At 39.9% G+C, this 17,144-nt stretch overlaps 1 protein-coding gene across 2 annotated transcripts in view; it reads left to right on the top strand.

Annotated features, from left to right (window-relative positions):
* DLC1 (DLC1 Rho GTPase activating protein) overlaps positions 1-17,144 on the top strand; it is a 340,623-nt gene that overhangs the window by 287,672 nt on the left and 35,807 nt on the right. For both annotated transcript variants that reach the window (XM_060246397.1, XM_060246398.1), the window contains one exon: positions 6,227-6,298. In XM_060246397.1, coding sequence (XP_060102380.1) covers positions 6,227-6,298 — 72 coding nt within the window. The remainder of the gene's footprint in view (positions 1-6,226; positions 6,299-17,144) is intronic.

Here is a 17,144-nt window from a genome sequence, read left to right as displayed (position 1 = left end):
AGGTGCAAATGGAGGAGTGGGGAATCACACCTGGTTCTCCCAGATAAGAGTCCACACACTTAACCACTACACCAAACTGGGAATCCCCCTGAATTACAAGCAGTCTTCAGAAGTCAGTTCATCTAGAGAAAATGGATACTTTGGAGGGTGGATTCTGTGGCACTGTGCTCCACTGAGGTCCCTGTGTTCCCCAGGCTTCACCTCCAGATCTCCAAGAATTCCCCAGCCTAGAGCTGGTAACCCTACCCCACACCAACCCTAAGTAGTAGTGCTTATTTAATTCATTGTGAAGCTGTTCTTGATGTTCTGTGATTACTTTAAGTTATTTGCTCTCATTTTTTAAGGTACCCTGAAGGCCCACCAGCACTATGTGTGTCTCTATACGCATAAATGAAAGAACTAAAAATCAACCTATTCTGTGCTGCTGCTGGAAGCAGGATAGAATTGAAACTTGGGGATATAAGCAACCATATTCATTTTGTGATGAGGCTTCTGACCGTTCTGTGGTTCGAGAAGAAAAATCCCTTCCCATGTTTGTGCAGACAGCTTCTTAAGCATCATCATGAGATGTTTGGATGGTTTTTAAGACTTTGATGCCTTCTAGGATTTTTTTCTTGTTAGAAAGCAAATTTAATTCCTGGGAAAGCCCCATGCACTGCTGCTAATTAAGGAGAAAGAATGGAGGAGCTCTATGAAGGAAGAGGAAAAATGTATCGAAGAATGTTTGGCAAGAAACAGTGGAAAAGGAGAGGCGTGTGTGTTAGTAAGACTTAACTATTGATGGCTGCAAAGTTATCATACTGAAGAAATTAGGAGCACTTAGAAGAGACCTTGGGATAGAGATGTGAGATTTATTGGCATCTGATTTTCAACCTCCATGATTTTAATTTTGTTCGTTGGTAAATATTTGGTTTTTAGCAGATGGAATGCAGTTGCTTTTATCTGCGTGAACATGGAAGGCACCTTATCCAGGGCCTTATCCTTTCAGTTTGGTGCTTGGTCACAATCTCTACTCCTGTTTTAAGTGAAGTTACAAGCAATGTTCCCTCTAAGCTGCAGAGTTTTGTGAGCAAAATTGTAGTTTGTGAGTTACTGGCATTAAAGTTGTGAGCTACTGCATAAATCTGTGTGCTGCGGGGTCATGCTTCCTGAGCTAAGACAAAAATGTGTGAGCTGGAGGCTAAAAATCTGTGAGCTAACTCACGCTAACTCAGCTTAGAGGGAACACTGGTCGCAAGATAAGGATAGGTTGGGAACAGCAGTGAATGGGTGGTGGTAGCAGAACAGAGCAGGGGACCCATTAACTCAAGCTAGTTGGAGATGGTTAGATTTCTGTCCAGGTTCTCAGGTTTCTGAGGCATGTCAGTCAGAATATCTTCTATTTATATAGTAGTGCAATGACAATAGGCTATTAGTTGAGGACATATACTGTTTTTAAGTTGCTATGTGTTTGTTCAAACCAGCCAATATATGATCAGATCAAACAATAGCAAAAGAGGGTTAGGAAGACATATTTTTAACTTCAGTTTGGGCTGCTTTGTCCTAGTGCCACAGGAAGACTCACTATATCTAGTTTCAAAGGGTGATTAACATGTGAAATTCACTGCCACAGGACCTGGTGGCGGCTGCAAGCATAGCCAGCTTCAAGAGGCGTTTGGATAAAAATATGGAGCAGAGGTCCATCAGTGCCTATTAGCCACAGCATATTATTGCAACTGTCTGGGGCAGTGATGCTCTGTATTCTTGGTGCTTGCGGGGCGGGTGGGCAAAGTGGAAGGGCTTCTACCCCCTTTTTTGCCACTGTGTGACACAGAGTGTTGGACTGGATGGGCCACTGGCCTGATTCAACATGACTTCTCTTATGTTCTTAAAGTCCTTGCTGCCAACTGGGTTGCAAAATCTACACATCAAGGCCAGGCATGGAGGGAGGGCAGAATTCTGCATATCTAAAGGAAATGCAAAAAACCTTGTAACTTCGAAAACTGAGCCAAAAACCTCAAACACATACCCAAAAAGGGCTCCCTACACTCTCCGTATGCATCTGGGATACATTAGAGACCCATAAGGTTACAAACAGTGCAATCTTATGCAAAGATACTCCAGTCTAAGCCCAGTGTGTTTAGGATTGAAATGGCTCTTCAACTCTCATGAGACTTTGCCATTTTGGGTTGCCCTGGCAACCTTGCAGAAAGGCAAGACCCTCCAGCTCCTGTTGTGCTGTGGAGTTTTGATGCTGTGTTGACACAGTGTAGTGAATGTATTACCGAGGCCTGCCACTGTGATCCTAGTCACCTTGCTTCTGTTGCCTAAAACGGATATAGAGAGAGCACATTTAAAGCACAAGATTCCAGGTCTTGCAGCCTGAACCTGTCTAGACTTAGGTACACCTAAACGCTTTGAAAGCAGTGGGCTTAGGTGTGCCCAGGCTGTTCTCATTCCAGCCTCTGTCTGTGTCCCACCTTGCAGTACACCTTTCAGAAAAGCTGTTCTCCATTTTTGAAAAGGCAACTGGGTTGAAGAGGGGGGAAGGAGGGAGGGGGAGAGAGGGGGAAGCCTACCTCACTGCTAGGTTTGCTGTGCATGGGTTTGCAACACTGCTTTTTGGGGGGAATTCAACTTTTCCAAAATACATATACTGTAACCTAGGCTGACACAAATTGCAGGCCATGAACCAAGATGTAGCATGCTAACATTATGGTATAGGGATAGAGAGGTTAAGCAGTGCCATCTACTAAGCAAAAAAGAGAGAGTTTCCAAGACCTTTTGACTGGAGGGCTGCAGCTCTTGCCTCAGGCCACAAGATGTGCTCTATTATTGCATCTGTCAGGGCCGGCCCACTCACTAGGCCAATTAGGCATTTGCCTAGGGCGCTGGCAGAGCAGGGGTGCCAAATTCAGCCTTCCCCCTAGGCAAATGCCCTCCTCCTCCCTCCCTTCCGCACCATATAAATGTCCGGGAAGGGGTGGTGGAGCACCGCACTTCCCAGGCTTTTCAAAGCCCCCCCTCCGCTGATCAGCTAATCAGCTGGTAAAATGGTGCCAGAGGCTTGCAGCTTCTATGCCAGCCCTCTGGCGCAATCACAATCAGTGTGGGGTTGAGGGGGCAGCAGCAGCAGAAAGGACGAGCGAGCCCCTGAAAAAGCTGCCACCGCTGCCTCTCCCCCCACTCCTTCCCCCGTGATCCAGGAGAACTTCAAAGCAACCTGCCTTGCCAACTTTTTTGCCCTGGTCTGTTAAAAGAGATCAAATAGGACTGAAGAGTGGATTAACAGTAAGAATGTAACCATTTGCCTCTATCTCTTTAACCAAGTAAAATCTGATTAATTTATGCAAAATGGGTGTGAGCAAACAGAAAAATGTTTGGATTTCAAATAACTTATTGTGTCTTATAAACTAATTTAACATTTCAAAACATTATCAAGAGTGTCAGTATATGCATAATTTGGGCTAGGGCTAGGGTGTGTTTTGAAAAGACAAGCAATTATGGGTGTTGCCTAGCTGCCAAGCAATTGGCTTTGGTTTTCTCTAAAATTTATTCATTTTTAGCAAAAAAAAATCCACTTAACTCTAATGAGTATGTGATAAAGAGAAGAGGATGTTCTAGAAAATTGCTACCGACAGCTGGATTTTTGAGTTTGGCTTTCTTACATGGAAATTATTTTTATAGTTTCCCATTGTGTCATAAATGAAGTTTCAACAATTTATGGGCCTAGCTAATTACTGGTATTGACTTTCAGAGAAGATCATGTCTAATCCAGCTGCTCCAGTGTTTCCCAGTTTATCATTTCTGCATCCCCTCCTCCCATTCTTCTCTACTACTCTCTCCCCATGAGTTTTTATGACTGGTACTTGTTCCAAAATAAAACATAAATATTATTTCCCTGTTTAGTAATTTCCATTTAAAAGGACAGAAGGACCTCCTGGTAGATAAACTCCTCTTTCACTGGGTTCAGTTCTGTGGCTCAAAGTAGGCCTCCCTGTCAGACCTCCAAACCCTGGGAACTTGGCCTAGAACTGAAATGGTTGCAGGCAGATTTGCCTCTGGCTGTCAGTATTGGCTACGCAACCCTGTACAGAATCCATTCTATCGCCCTCTGTAAATGAGGGTCGGAGAGTTTTAAGTGCAGGGAGAGTGAGAGGTGAGAGCTGGTTCTCCACTCCTTCCTCTCCCGTGCTGTCCTTCTCTGACACTGTTTTGTGTTGGTTTTTCTTCCAGCAATGGTTATTGCTAGTCTTTGATAAAAACAGCTCTAAACAAGTGTGACAGACAGGTTAGGTTCCACCTCTCCCTAGACTGCAATCACACACAGTAAATAATGCACTTTCAATACGCTTTCCAATTGAATTTTGCCAGTTCACACAGTAAAATCTGGGAGTATTTTCACTTTCCACCATCTCTGCTTTGTGCCTCTCCTATCTCTGTGTAACGAGTGAACCATTCTTTCTGTCTAGTCTTGGGGATGGCCAAGGTTGTTTCTGTCTGATTATGTTCACACCTGCAAGGGGCTTGGGAAAGAACTATTGGGGGAGGGATTGCTCGCGTTGCGCCTTAAGATTTGAATGTGTAACGGTTAAGTCCTGAACTATAAGTAGAGGGCATTTGCCCGCCAAAGCCAGTTTTCTCAAGAACCATCTTGCTCTGACCTGTCATGTATCAATAACAGCTATTCTTGCAATGGACTGTCATTGATCATTGAACTGTTGGGGACTTGACACTGGCAAACTGAGACTTGCTTGGCTGAAGTGACTGATGGACAGAGAATGGGCCCGTAGCCACGGTGGAGCATCTCATTGCCTTGCCACCAGCTTTCCATGCCCCAACTTTTTGGCTGCAGAAGCAGGAAGAATTAAAATCCAGCAATCCCACACCTCTTCAAGGGTAGGAGAGATGGAGGGAACTGGGGAGGGAAGTCTTCTCTCTCTCCCACCACCCTCTCTCTTTCTCAACCCCTCCCCCACAATTTCCCAATGTCCCACCACCCAAATTTTTCTGGCTACGCTCCTGGCAGAGAATCTCCCCCAGACCTCTTTTCAGTCCAAAAGCCATTGTGAGTCTGAATCCTGACAAGGTGTGTCTTCCTTAGGTTAGCATCGTCATTCCCCCGACAGGCATCACAGTAACCTGGGCAGTTTTCATTTTTTACAAGGACGCAGATTCCCCCCTCTCCAGGTCGTATAGCAGTATTTTGTTGGAATTGAACTTAAATCCCCATTAAGTTCTGGCTTGCACCCTTGCGAGACATGCAGGACAACCAAGGCTCCGGAGAGATCAACCAGAGCTTTTAATTTGCTTCCAGATAATCCAGATTTTTACCTGTCAGCTTTGCTCTGAATTCTGGGAGGAGAATCCAAATTAATTAGATGTGCTGGCATGCTTGATATGAAAACAGAGCATGTAACTGAAGAATCGGCAAATACTCCCTTTCTCTGGCCTCACATGCATATTTGTGAATGGTTGCATCCTGCCAAATAGTATATTTTTGCTGGATCAAAAGCGCAAAAGAAAGAAAGTGGAGCTGGAGCAAATAAACTGTGTGTAAACTGAGTAACTCATAAATACTTTGGAGACCTCCACTGCTCCTCTGCTGTTAAGTTGGGTAGTAAATGTGTGCTTGAGTGCACTGCAACACAATGTGTCTGTTGTTCCTAGGATTTAGGTCCACTGGTATTATTTACATGAGGTGGAAGGCTTAGGCATTAGCTTTGCTAGGTATTTCAATCTGAAAAGTACTTGTACCCAAACATGCATGCACTGCTGAAATAAGACATTTTTATTTTAAAGGGGTTTTTTTAGGTAGTATTAATTTAGCGTGCATTATCTAATAGCAGTACCCATTTAGTTTTGCCAGGGTTTATTTTTACAAAGACGTCTGAGCCGGCAGTGTAGCCCTGAGCCAGGCTCTCCCATTGTTTACTGGGCAATGAACAGCACCCCTTAAGCTTGTGGACCTTTGTAAGCTGTAGCTTGCAGCAGAAGCCTGTTAATTGTGCTCATGCTCTGGAGCTCAGCCATTAACTATATAAGGCCAAGCATAATTTCAACCATTTCTGGGGCTAATGGAATTAAAGTGTTTTTTTTTTAAAGCCGTGGATATGAAGGACGGAATAAAAACCAGAGATACTAAAACTTGGGAATAAGAGGCATTTCACTAAAGTTCTTCCTTGGATTTAAATGCATTTTGCTTTGCAGATAATCCTTTATGATGTGCATCCTCCTTATGTTTCAGAAATCGAGGCCAAGGAAGCATGTGATTGGCTCCGGGCAGCAGGGTTCCCACAGTATGCTCAGCTTTATGAAGGTAAGTAAGATCACTATTCAGGGGTGAGGTGAGCTGAACTGTTAGCTATCCCTTGAAACATTTTTTGGTCTGCATTGATGCACGTGCATTTATTTATTTTATCAAATTTATATCCCGCCCTCCTCTAACGGGCTCAGGGCAGCTCACAACAATTAAAACAAACATAAAATGTCAAAACCAGATGTACAATAAAATCATTTCCATACATTACAATTGTTGCGTCCAAGATGTAATTACGGGTATATTCTGATTATTCCAATGTTTTTGGTCTCAATTCTTTCAGTTCAGTGAGATTGCCAGTGCTGTGGAATAATAGCCACCTCCCCCTAAGTTTTGAAAGCAAGTTTGAACAATTCAGTCTTACAGGCCCTGCAGAACTGTGGCAAGTCCCGCAGGGCCCTGATGTTTTCAGGGAGGGCATTCCACAGAATGGGAGCTATTACCGAGAACGCTCTGGCTCTAAATAATCGAGCTTCCTTCGATCCGGCGATCTTAAGGAGATTTTTGGAACCCCAAACATGGTGCTCTCTGGGGTACTTATGGGGAAAGGCAATCCCGAAGATAGATAGGTTTCAGGTCATATAGGGCTTCAGAGCTTATAATCAGCACCTTGAAATGAATCAGGAATGCCACAAGCAGCCAGTATAACATTTCCAGCACAGGTTGAATGTGCTCCCGTACAGGTAGCTCCATTAACAACCTGGCCGATGCGTTTTGCACCAGCTGCAGCCTCCGAATTTGAGTCAAGGGCAGCACCATGTAGAGAATGTTGCAGCAGTCTATTCTCGAGGTAACTGTCGCATGGATCACTGTTGCCAAGTCGCTGCACTCCGGGTATGGAATCAACTGCCTGATCCGCCTGAGATGGTAAAATGTGGATTTGGCAGTGGCTGCTACCTGAGCCTCCATTGTCAGTGAAGGCTCCAGGAGCACCCCTAAGCTCTTGACCTTTGAGGCTGGCACTAATGGCATCCCATCAAATAGTTCTGATTTAAAGTGGACATGTGTTTTCAGTATCTTTTGTAGCATTTCAGGCTCCATAATCCAATATTTTTTTCATAACTCCACAAGTCTTTGTCTTTAGCATATCTTGATTCTAATTGAAGTCTTGGCCACCAATCTAAAGAAACACTATAAGCTGCTTTCTTGTGTTTTTCAATTCATAATTGTCCTTCAGTAATTCCTCATAGGTAAGTATCATATTTTGGGACAATAATTTCAGTTGAATAAAAGCTTCGGTCGGTGAGACCCATCTTGGGTGCGTGTAGGTTCAATCCCATTTTAAAGCAGGGCTTTTTAAAAATTTCAAACAATTTTATTAGTAACATATGGTAATAAATTTCAATTTCTTCCTTCATTAATAATTACCTTTTTTTAATCTATCCCATATATTACTTTCTACCCACCCCTCCCCCCGTTACTTGACCCCCGCTGGTGTTATATACTTAAAATCTTAATATTAAAGGTACCCTTAATTAATAAGAACCAAAATTAATATCCTCCTCCCTCTTGTACTTAGTCATTATCAAAAATTGTCCAATGTCCTTTTATTTTCCATTCTTTTTCTACGTATCTTCTGAATTTTTTCCACTCCATCTTAAATACTTCTAAATCATAGTCTCTTGAGGTCCTTGTTAACTTGTCCATTTCAGTCCATGTCATAACTTTTACAATCCAATCCCATTTCTCTGGTATTTTTTCTTGCTTCCACAACTGCGCATACAATGTCCTAGCAGCTGAGAGCAAGTACCAAATTAAAGTTCTATCTTCTTTTGGAAATTTTTCCATTTGTAATCCCAACAGAAAAGTCTCTGCAACTTTGTTAAATTCCTATCCCAAGATCTTAGAAATCTCTTGTTGAATCATCTGCCAGTACTTTTTCGCTCTTTCACAAATCCACCACATATGGTAAAAAGAACCTTCATGTTTTTTTACATTTCCAACATCTATCTGGCATCTTATTGTTCATCTTTGCCAACTTTTTAGGAGTCACATACCATCTGTACATCATCTTAAAACAGTTTTCTTTAATACTCTGACATGTTGAGAGTTTCATAGAGGTCTTCCACAAATATTCCCATGTATCCATCTGTATTTCTTTATTTACATTAATTGCCCACTTAATCATTTGAGATTTCACTACTTCATCTTCCATAGACCATTTTAAAAGTAACATAGATTTTCGAAATTAATTTTTCATTATCTCCAAGCAGAACTTTTTCCATTTCTGTTTGTTCTCGTGTTATTCCTTCAGTTTTAACATCGCTTTCCACCAAACTTTATATTTGTTGCTTTTGAAACCAGTCATACTTATTATTCAACTCTTCAGCAGTTTTCAATTCTATTTTACCGCTTTGTATTTTTAATAATCGATTATATGACATCCCTTTTTCCTCTCCTGTCTCAGCTGTTATTCTTATTACTTCTGCTGGCACTATACATAGTGGTTTTCTCTCATCACCATATTTCTTATACTTCATCCAAATATTTAGTAGATTATTTCTTATATAATGGTGAGGGGAAAAAATCCGACTTTTTCTTTCCATAGTACATATAAGCGTGCCAGACGAATTTATTTCCATGACCTTCCAACGTTAAAAGTTTTTTATTCAACAGCATCACCCAATCTTTTATCCACACTAGACAAACTGCTTCATGATATAATCTTAAATCTGGTAGTTGAAATCATCCTCTTTCTTTAGCATCTGTTAAAACTTTCATTTTAATCCTTGGTTTTTTCCCGACACATACAAATTCTGAAATCTTTCTTTGCCATTTATTAAATTGTTTACTGTCTTTCACAATTGGAATAGTTTGAAACAACTACATTATTCTCAGCAAAATGTTCGTCTTAATTGCAGCTATTCTACCAAGCAGTGACAAATTAAGCTTGTTCCATTTTATCATATCTTCGTCCATTTTACGCCATAACTTTTCATAATTGCTTTTAAACAAATTAATATTCTTCATTGTTATTTCCATGCCCAAATATTTAACTTTAGGAGTAACTTCACATCCCATTAATCTCTGCAATTCCTTTTGTTTACGTACTTGCATATTTTTACACAACATTTTTGACTTTTCTTTATTAACATAAAGTCCCGCCAATTCTCCAAAATCTTGTATTTTGGCTAACAACAAAGGTGTTACTTGCATAGGATTTTCATTTATAAACATTATATCATCTGCAAATGCTCTATATTTATAGGAAAATCCTTTAATTCTCGTTCCTTCAATTTCATCATCATCTTGTATTTGCATCAATAAGATTTCAAGAGTCGTTATAAACAACAATGGCGAAAGCGGACAACCTTGCCTTGTACCTTTGCTAATTATCATTTCTTCTGTAAGATCTGCATTTATACATAACCTTGCACGTTGTTCAGTATAAATTGCTTTTATCATTCTTGTAAAGTTTTCCCCAGACTTTATTTTCTCCATTACTGCAAACATAAAGTCCCAATTCAAATTATCAAAAGCTTTCTCTGCGTCCGCAAAGAATAATGCAACTTTCTTCTCTGGATATCTTTCATAGTATTCTACAATATTTACAACAGTTCTAATATTGTCTCTTATTTGCCTTTTAGGGAGAAAACCCGCTTGGTCTTCCTTTATAAAGTTTATTGGATATTGTTTAAGCCATTCTGCTAAGATTCTTGTGTATATCTTATAATCATTGTTTAATAATGAGATTGGTCTGTAGTTCTTTACATTAGTGACATCTCTATCTTCCTTTGGAATCAACAAAATTACTGCTTCCTACCATGTATTTGGTATTTTCCCATTTATATGAAAGACCTCTGCTTGAGACCATGGAGAACCACTCTGCTTTTGTCTCAGGCAACTTCCTGTGTTTAGGTGAGACCTACAGGTTTCTTCTAGGGCCCTACTACTGTTGACAAGGCCACTGGCTCTCAGCCTAACCCAACTCATAAGATTTATGTAAGAATAAAATGGAGGAAGGCAAACAAACAAACAAACAAACCCAGCCCTGAACTCCTTGAAGGAAAGGGGGGATTAAAATCAAGCAAATCCATTTTGCACCCAGTGCCCTCAGGTAGCTGTAGGTTCCATGGCTACATGCCTATTTATTCTTATTGCTAACCACAGAGACAATGTAAACAATAAGGCCCTTTAATGTGAAGATTCCTACATCCTGAAGTTTGATCTGCTAACCCTGATAAATACAGTCAGATCTGGAGTGAGGGCTAGGGCACCTATGAAGTCAGGACACCTATTTCTGTGCAGGGAATATCCTTCCATTTTTATTTAGCCCAAAGATGTGGTATCTGTATAAGGGCTTAGAGGGAACAAGGTTTGTTTTAAGCAAAGGGGACTGATGTTGATTAAGACAGAAAGCCTAAGAAAACCTGTAGTTCCTGGAGGGTTGTAAAGTTTCATAGAGTGACTCAGAAGCTTTCTCACCATGGGATGGAACCTCCCAACCCTGCCATCTCTATTCAGCTGCTAGTTATAACTACATAGAGATGGACCATTATTTACAGCACTGGAAGCAAAGAGCTTCACATTTGCAGCTGCATTGGCAATGGGGGCAATAATCGCACTTGCAGGGACAACACTTGGCAATTCTTCTGTTTATCTGTTTAGGAACTGAATTTCCTTCCATTATGTTCCTCACATGTGGGGTTGACACGGTGCCAAGAAAAGTCTTTTTTTAAAAAATCTGTGTGCCGGGTAGCTGTAGCTATTGTTCAGCTCCATTGTCTGGAATCCTGTACCTTGGATGCATTTGCCTTTGTAAATGCTGATTTCTTGTGCAAAGTGTCTAGAGCCTCAGGCCAGTCACACGTTCTCCACCCAACTTAGTGCACAGGGTTGTTGTGAGGATACAATGGAGGAGAGGAGAATGACGGAAGCTGCTTTGAGCACCCAGTGAGGATAAAGATGGAGGGTAACTGAAGTAAATAAGTAAATAAACTCAGCCTACCAGACATACATTGCAACCCGCGTGTTCTGGCCTGTGGAGGAGCAGAGGGTTAACTCAGCAAGAAAATGATTCTGCACCTTTAAATGCTAAGAATTATGGGAAATGTAGTTTGTTGCAGTGCCACGGGCCAGCTGGGCTTAATTAGCCCTCATGATCGCTATTGTAGAAGGTTTCTGGTTTAGCTAAGCCTGTGAAAGTTTTTACTGCTCTCTTCCTGTCTTTTTACAACCCTTTGTTAAAATCACTTACTGGCAAGGAGATGGAGTACAGCACCCTTTTTTGCACTGCAAGTGTCAAGATATATTGACTGAGATGCAAAGATGACCTGTATCGTTCTGCACTTTGAAGGGACGTGAGTCTTCATCTATGTGCCTTCTACAGTTAGAATTATTGTCTTGAACTATTGTCTTGAACTGCGGATTGGCCACTCTCTGGAAAGATAGACTCAGCCAGCATCAGTCCTTTACAGAACACTGCCCACTACAAACCCCTTGTTTTTGTTGTCCAAGGCCAACTTTATTAATCCCTTGACAGGTTTCCGAACATAATGATTATTATTGATGAAGTGCCTAGTAACTAGGTGCTGTACCAAAGTCCATGGCTACTGGGCTGCATTTGGTTTGTAGGGTCATAAATTGTTCAAGCTCAGGCAAGCTTCTAATTGCATAGTGGAGACAGTTGGTGCCCAGCGGTGCAAGGGCTGCAGCGGCCACAGCAGGAATTGTGTGGAAAATGCCAGCAAGGAAGTTTGCTGATGATGAAGTTGTGATGGGCCAATGGCCAGGAAGTGTTCTTTTTGATGAAGTACAGGTGGCTAACTATGACAACCATAGTCATCTTTACACAGTAAAATACAAAGATGGAACTGAGCTTCAGCTGAAAGAAAATGACATGAAGTCGTCTTCCTTTTGGTTTAGGAAAAGCAGCTTTTCCTCAGGTTCTCCATCAAGACGCAGTGGCACCCAATCAAGATCTGGCTCTAGATGCCATCAGACCCATAGCCAGAAAATTTTAGATGGGGGGTGGCCCAGGGGATAAAAAATTAGGAGGAGGACCACGGGATGGGAGGGCGAGTGAGAACGGCGGAGGGCAACCATGGAAGGAAGGCGAGGAAAGCGGAGGGCGACTGAGGAAGAAAGAAGGCAGGCGACTGAGAAAAGTGGCGGGTGGGTGAGAAAGGCAGAGGGCAGCCAAGGAAGGCAGCGGGTGGCCAAGGAAGGTGGCAGGCAGGTGAAAAAGGCGGCAGGCAACTGAGGAAGGCGGTGGGCAGGCAAGGAAGGCAGCGGGCAAGAGAGAAAAGCAGTGGGTGGGTGAGGAAGGCAGCAGGCAACTGGGGAAGGTGGTGGGTGAGCGAGGAAAGCAGGGGGCAGGCGAGGAAGACGGTGGGAGGGAATATGTATTACTAAAGAAATTCAGTTTAAGAAAAAAGAGAATAAAAATTGAAGGAGATGTTAGAACTTCAGAGGAAGTTACAAAAGAAATATGAAAGGCAAATTCAGGAATGGCTGAATAATTTGAAAAACAAACTGCAGAAACTGGACCTTACCGCTATGTGGAAAAGAGATTTATTAGTGAAAAATGGGTATCAAAGAAGTAATATAAATACAATGAAGAGGTTGGCAAATTACTTGAAGAAAAGAAGGAAAAGGCAAAGGATAGGGTGTATGAAAAATGAAAAGGGAAATAAGGTTTTTAAGGATAATCAGATAAGATAGATTTTTGCTAAATATTACCAAAGGTTATTTAAAGCAGAGGAAAGTAAACAATTTGATGAAGTTATAAGGAATAAAGTTAAAGGCGAGGAGTTGATAGAATTAAATGAGGATATTACACAACAAGAAATCTTAAATGTTATAAATAATTTAAAAAATGGAAATCACCAGGTTTTCACGGATTTACAGTGAAATTTTATAAAACGGTGGGAAATTTGATATTTCCAGAATTACAAAGGTTATTTAATAAAATCTTGAATAAAGGAAAAGTTCTGGACTCTTGGCAGAGGACAGAAATTATTACAATTGTAAAAGAACAGATCTGGAGGATCCTACTTTATATAGACTGATAAGTTTGGCAAATCAGGATTATAAAATTTTTCCAAATTTTTAGCAAATAGATTGGAGAAGCTATTATTGAGTCTAGTAGGAGAAGGTCAATATGGTTTTGTGGAAGGAAGATATATAGATCACCCTATGAGGAATGTGATCAATGCTTTATATCATGGAAATAATAATAATATTGCTCTTTTGAAATTGGATGTATATAAGGCATTTGATACATTAAATCATGAATACTTGCCCAAGTGTTACATAAATTTTGAAGGACCTTTTGTGAATGCAATAAAATAAATTTATAGAGAAGGGAGAACAGTGATCAAAATAAATGATGGACATACTGGAGAAGTATTGATACAGAGATGAGTTAAGCAAGGGTGTCCTTTATCCCCAGTGCTATTTGTTATAGCTGTAGAAGCTTTGGCAGACGGAATTAGAAATAGTATTAGAATACAGGGGTATAACGTAGGAAAGGAGGAAATTAAATTGAATTAATTTGCAGACAGTATATTATTAGGGAATCCTCTAGAAGTAATGAAAGAATTAGTAATAATTTTAGAAGACTTTAAAGCATGTTCAGGTTTGGGAGTAAATATTAAGAAGTCAGAAATAATGTTCTGCACGATAGATTTAAAGGAACAAAAAGAAATAGCAAAGTTAACAGGTATGAAACTAGGAATTAAGAAATTGAAATATTTCAGAGTAATAACAACAAGAAATGTTAAGAATTTGTTGGTGGACTTTCAGTCTTGGCGTCTCAGGGTTAAGAGCGGCCATGGACTCGTTCCCAACGGCCACTCTTGAACTGGGCAGTTGCAGAGAGGTCTCTCGGCTGGGAGACCCAACACCAAGACCTGGGGAGGGTCTTGGGAGGCAGACAGATCAACGGATGGCTCAAGAGACCGGTGGCAACCAACTCCCTGAGCCACTGTCTGTGTGATACACTGCAGCTCCGATCGCCATTTTTAAATCGCCATTGACTGCCGGCTTCTTCTATCTTCAGCGATCTTGTAATGCATCTTTTTTTCTACTGCATCTATTGAAACAATACTTTGCAAGTAAGTCTGATCTACAACATTAACGGTTACTGAAATCCCTATTATAAAACCCAATCTGTTCTGAAAGAGGAGGGGAACACCCCCCCCCCCCCATATGAGAGGCTTCTAAAAGGAAAGGAACATATATATTTGGACGGACTCGATTTAAAATTAAGCAAGTATCAATTGGATTGTGGATATAGTATATTACAATTTGAACAAAGGCAGACTGTGACTTTAGGTGAGAGAAGTGCATTTGATGATCTATTGAGATTGAACTGATTTAAACTAGAATGTAAGAGGAAAAGTGGAGATCTGGAAGGAATTATTAAGCTGGGACTGTGAGCTTAGCGTTTACTATTGGACTGAACTATTGAGTGGGGAAGATGGCACAGCAAGTTAAAAAGGATGATTTAAAGGACTTTATGGCTACCATATCTTCTATAAAACAAGGAATTGGTCTCTTAAAGGAGTTGATACTGGATCATGTGAAAGTTTTTGGTGAAGTGTAATGAAGTTGAAGCGATACAAGAGCAGAGAGATCAAGGTGCTCAAGACCTTTCTAATGAGCCAGAGAAAGTGAATAAGCAAGTGCCTGGAAATGTTTTGGATGAATCCAAAATGGAGGTGACATACGCAGCCTTATAGGAGAAACAGAAACTACAACCTATCAAGATAAACACAAAGGGGAATGATTTTGTTTTGGCGTCAACATTCTTTGCTGCACTGATAAGCGATTCAAGGGGAGAACTTGCAGACTCAACAAAAACTTACAGTTCTATGGCAAACTCCAAGAAAATGAAAATTTGGAAGGCTTTTAAGAAACTCTGGTTTCCTTATTTAGATCTTTAGGGTTTTTTCATTAATTTTTTCTCAATTTTTTTGATTGGTTGGTATAAATAAAGGTGTAAATTAGGAGATTGGTAGTCTTATATTGACAGTAAGTCTAAAGCAGAGAGTTGGGTGGTAAACTGCTTGGAGTTTAAGAATTGGTGATTTTAAGATACAGAAAAGGTTTTATAAGCGCTTTGATAAAGATGCGAGCTTTTAAAACTTTAGGTACACCGGAAAGAAAATATTAAAAGTACAAAGCAATAATTAATAATAAGCTACAGAAATTTAAATATTTTAGAATAGATAAAAGTACATTTTGTATTGTATTTTTTTAATATACGCTAAATCCTCAGTGAACCTAGAAGTGCAAATTACGTATAATCTCACAAACTAGAAGCTAAATGCATAGTTTGGAAGTATTTTTGTTTCTGTAGATTTTTGAAATATGTTTTCTATTTTACCCTCTTCTTCTGCATATGGTATAAAAATGGAATATGTACTGTCCCTAATAAATTTAAATCAATATGAATAGTTTTTAAAATAAACATCTCACCCTTATCAGTATATAATAAATTATAGGAATTTCTAATCGGGGGTGGGGGAGGAATTTTGGTGATTTTTTTTTAAGCAACTTGGCTGAAGTAGCATACTAGAATTTGTACTCTCTCCCTTGGGTAGTAAATATTTGGGCATATGTTTGTTTACAAGATGGTTTAATCAATTTTGACTAACTCTTTAAGCGTATATTCTACTGTTGTCAATTTGTGGCATCTCAGAAAATAGGTGTGCTTTATAATTCTGCGATCTGCTCTAAGTTTAACTTGAAAATTATCTTTATTAATATAGTTATCTGGCTGTACTATGAAGTTATCCTATCTGTTGGTAGTAAACAAACCTGTATGACAGATAAAGAACTTTTGTTCATTTAGCCCTTTTTTATATTTCTTTCTTGTTTTTAATTATTCTAGTTGTTAGTTTTGCTGTTTTCCATCTTTTCCTTATAGGTCTTAAGGATAATTGGATATTATTTTTATTTTGATTAACAGAACTGTAAAAATCACCAAAAAAAGTCACAAGATGTTTGTAGAATTTAATGGTAATAGTTGGTTAAAATATGCAAGTATAATGAACCTTATATCTTTTTCTGTAGTAGAAATAACTGTAGTGTGTATATTTTATCTTTTCTTTGTATTTTCCCCTCTTTTCCTCCTTTTCCCTTTATATAAACTTAATAAAAACTTGAAACAGATAAGAATTTGATGGGAATAAATTATAAAATAATATGGAAGAAAATACAAAAAAAAATTATATCAATGGAATAATTGTCAAGAGTCACTCCATCTTGTTCCTCTTGCCATATGTATCCAGCTATACAATACTGTGCTTGTGCTAGCTATACTGCTTTGATGTAGTTGCTGCTTGTTGCTTACCTGAAGGGAGGATGGTGTGTCTGGGAGCTGGCTAGCTGCTACGTAACCAAGGCCGCGAGCAGGAGGAGAAGCGACCCGAGAACTGATAACAACACCTGTAGTATAGTTCTTGATAAAGCAACAATGTTATTTTCAGTTTAATATATAGTGCAGCATTGCATTTGCAACCTCATGGGGTTCCAAAGAGTTGGACTTGACTGTGCGACTGAACAACAAAAATTGCATGAAGAGATTATCATTTGGGGACTTTGGGGGTGGAGCCAGGAGACTTTGGGGGTGAAGCCAGGGGCAAGGTTGCGACAAGCATAATTGAACTCCAAAGGGAGTTCTGGCCATCACATTTAAAGGAACCACACACCTTTTAAATGCCTTTCCTCCACTGGAAATAATGGATAGGGGCACTTTCTTTCTATACTACAAATTCGTAAATATAAAATACAGAAATTCAAATTAAAGCATTTTTTCATATTGTTAATTATGTTGGTAATTTATCAGCTATAAAATTGGTTTTAAAAGATTTATACAAAATTATTTCTCCCTTCTAAT

Source organism: Heteronotia binoei, chromosome 9 (genome assembly GCF_032191835.1).
Source record: "Heteronotia binoei isolate CCM8104 ecotype False Entrance Well chromosome 9, APGP_CSIRO_Hbin_v1, whole genome shotgun sequence".
NCBI lineage: Eukaryota > Metazoa > Chordata > Lepidosauria > Squamata > Gekkonidae > Heteronotia > Heteronotia binoei.
Note: the sequence above shows the minus strand (reverse complement) of the source record. Positions and strands in the feature narration are given on the sequence as shown.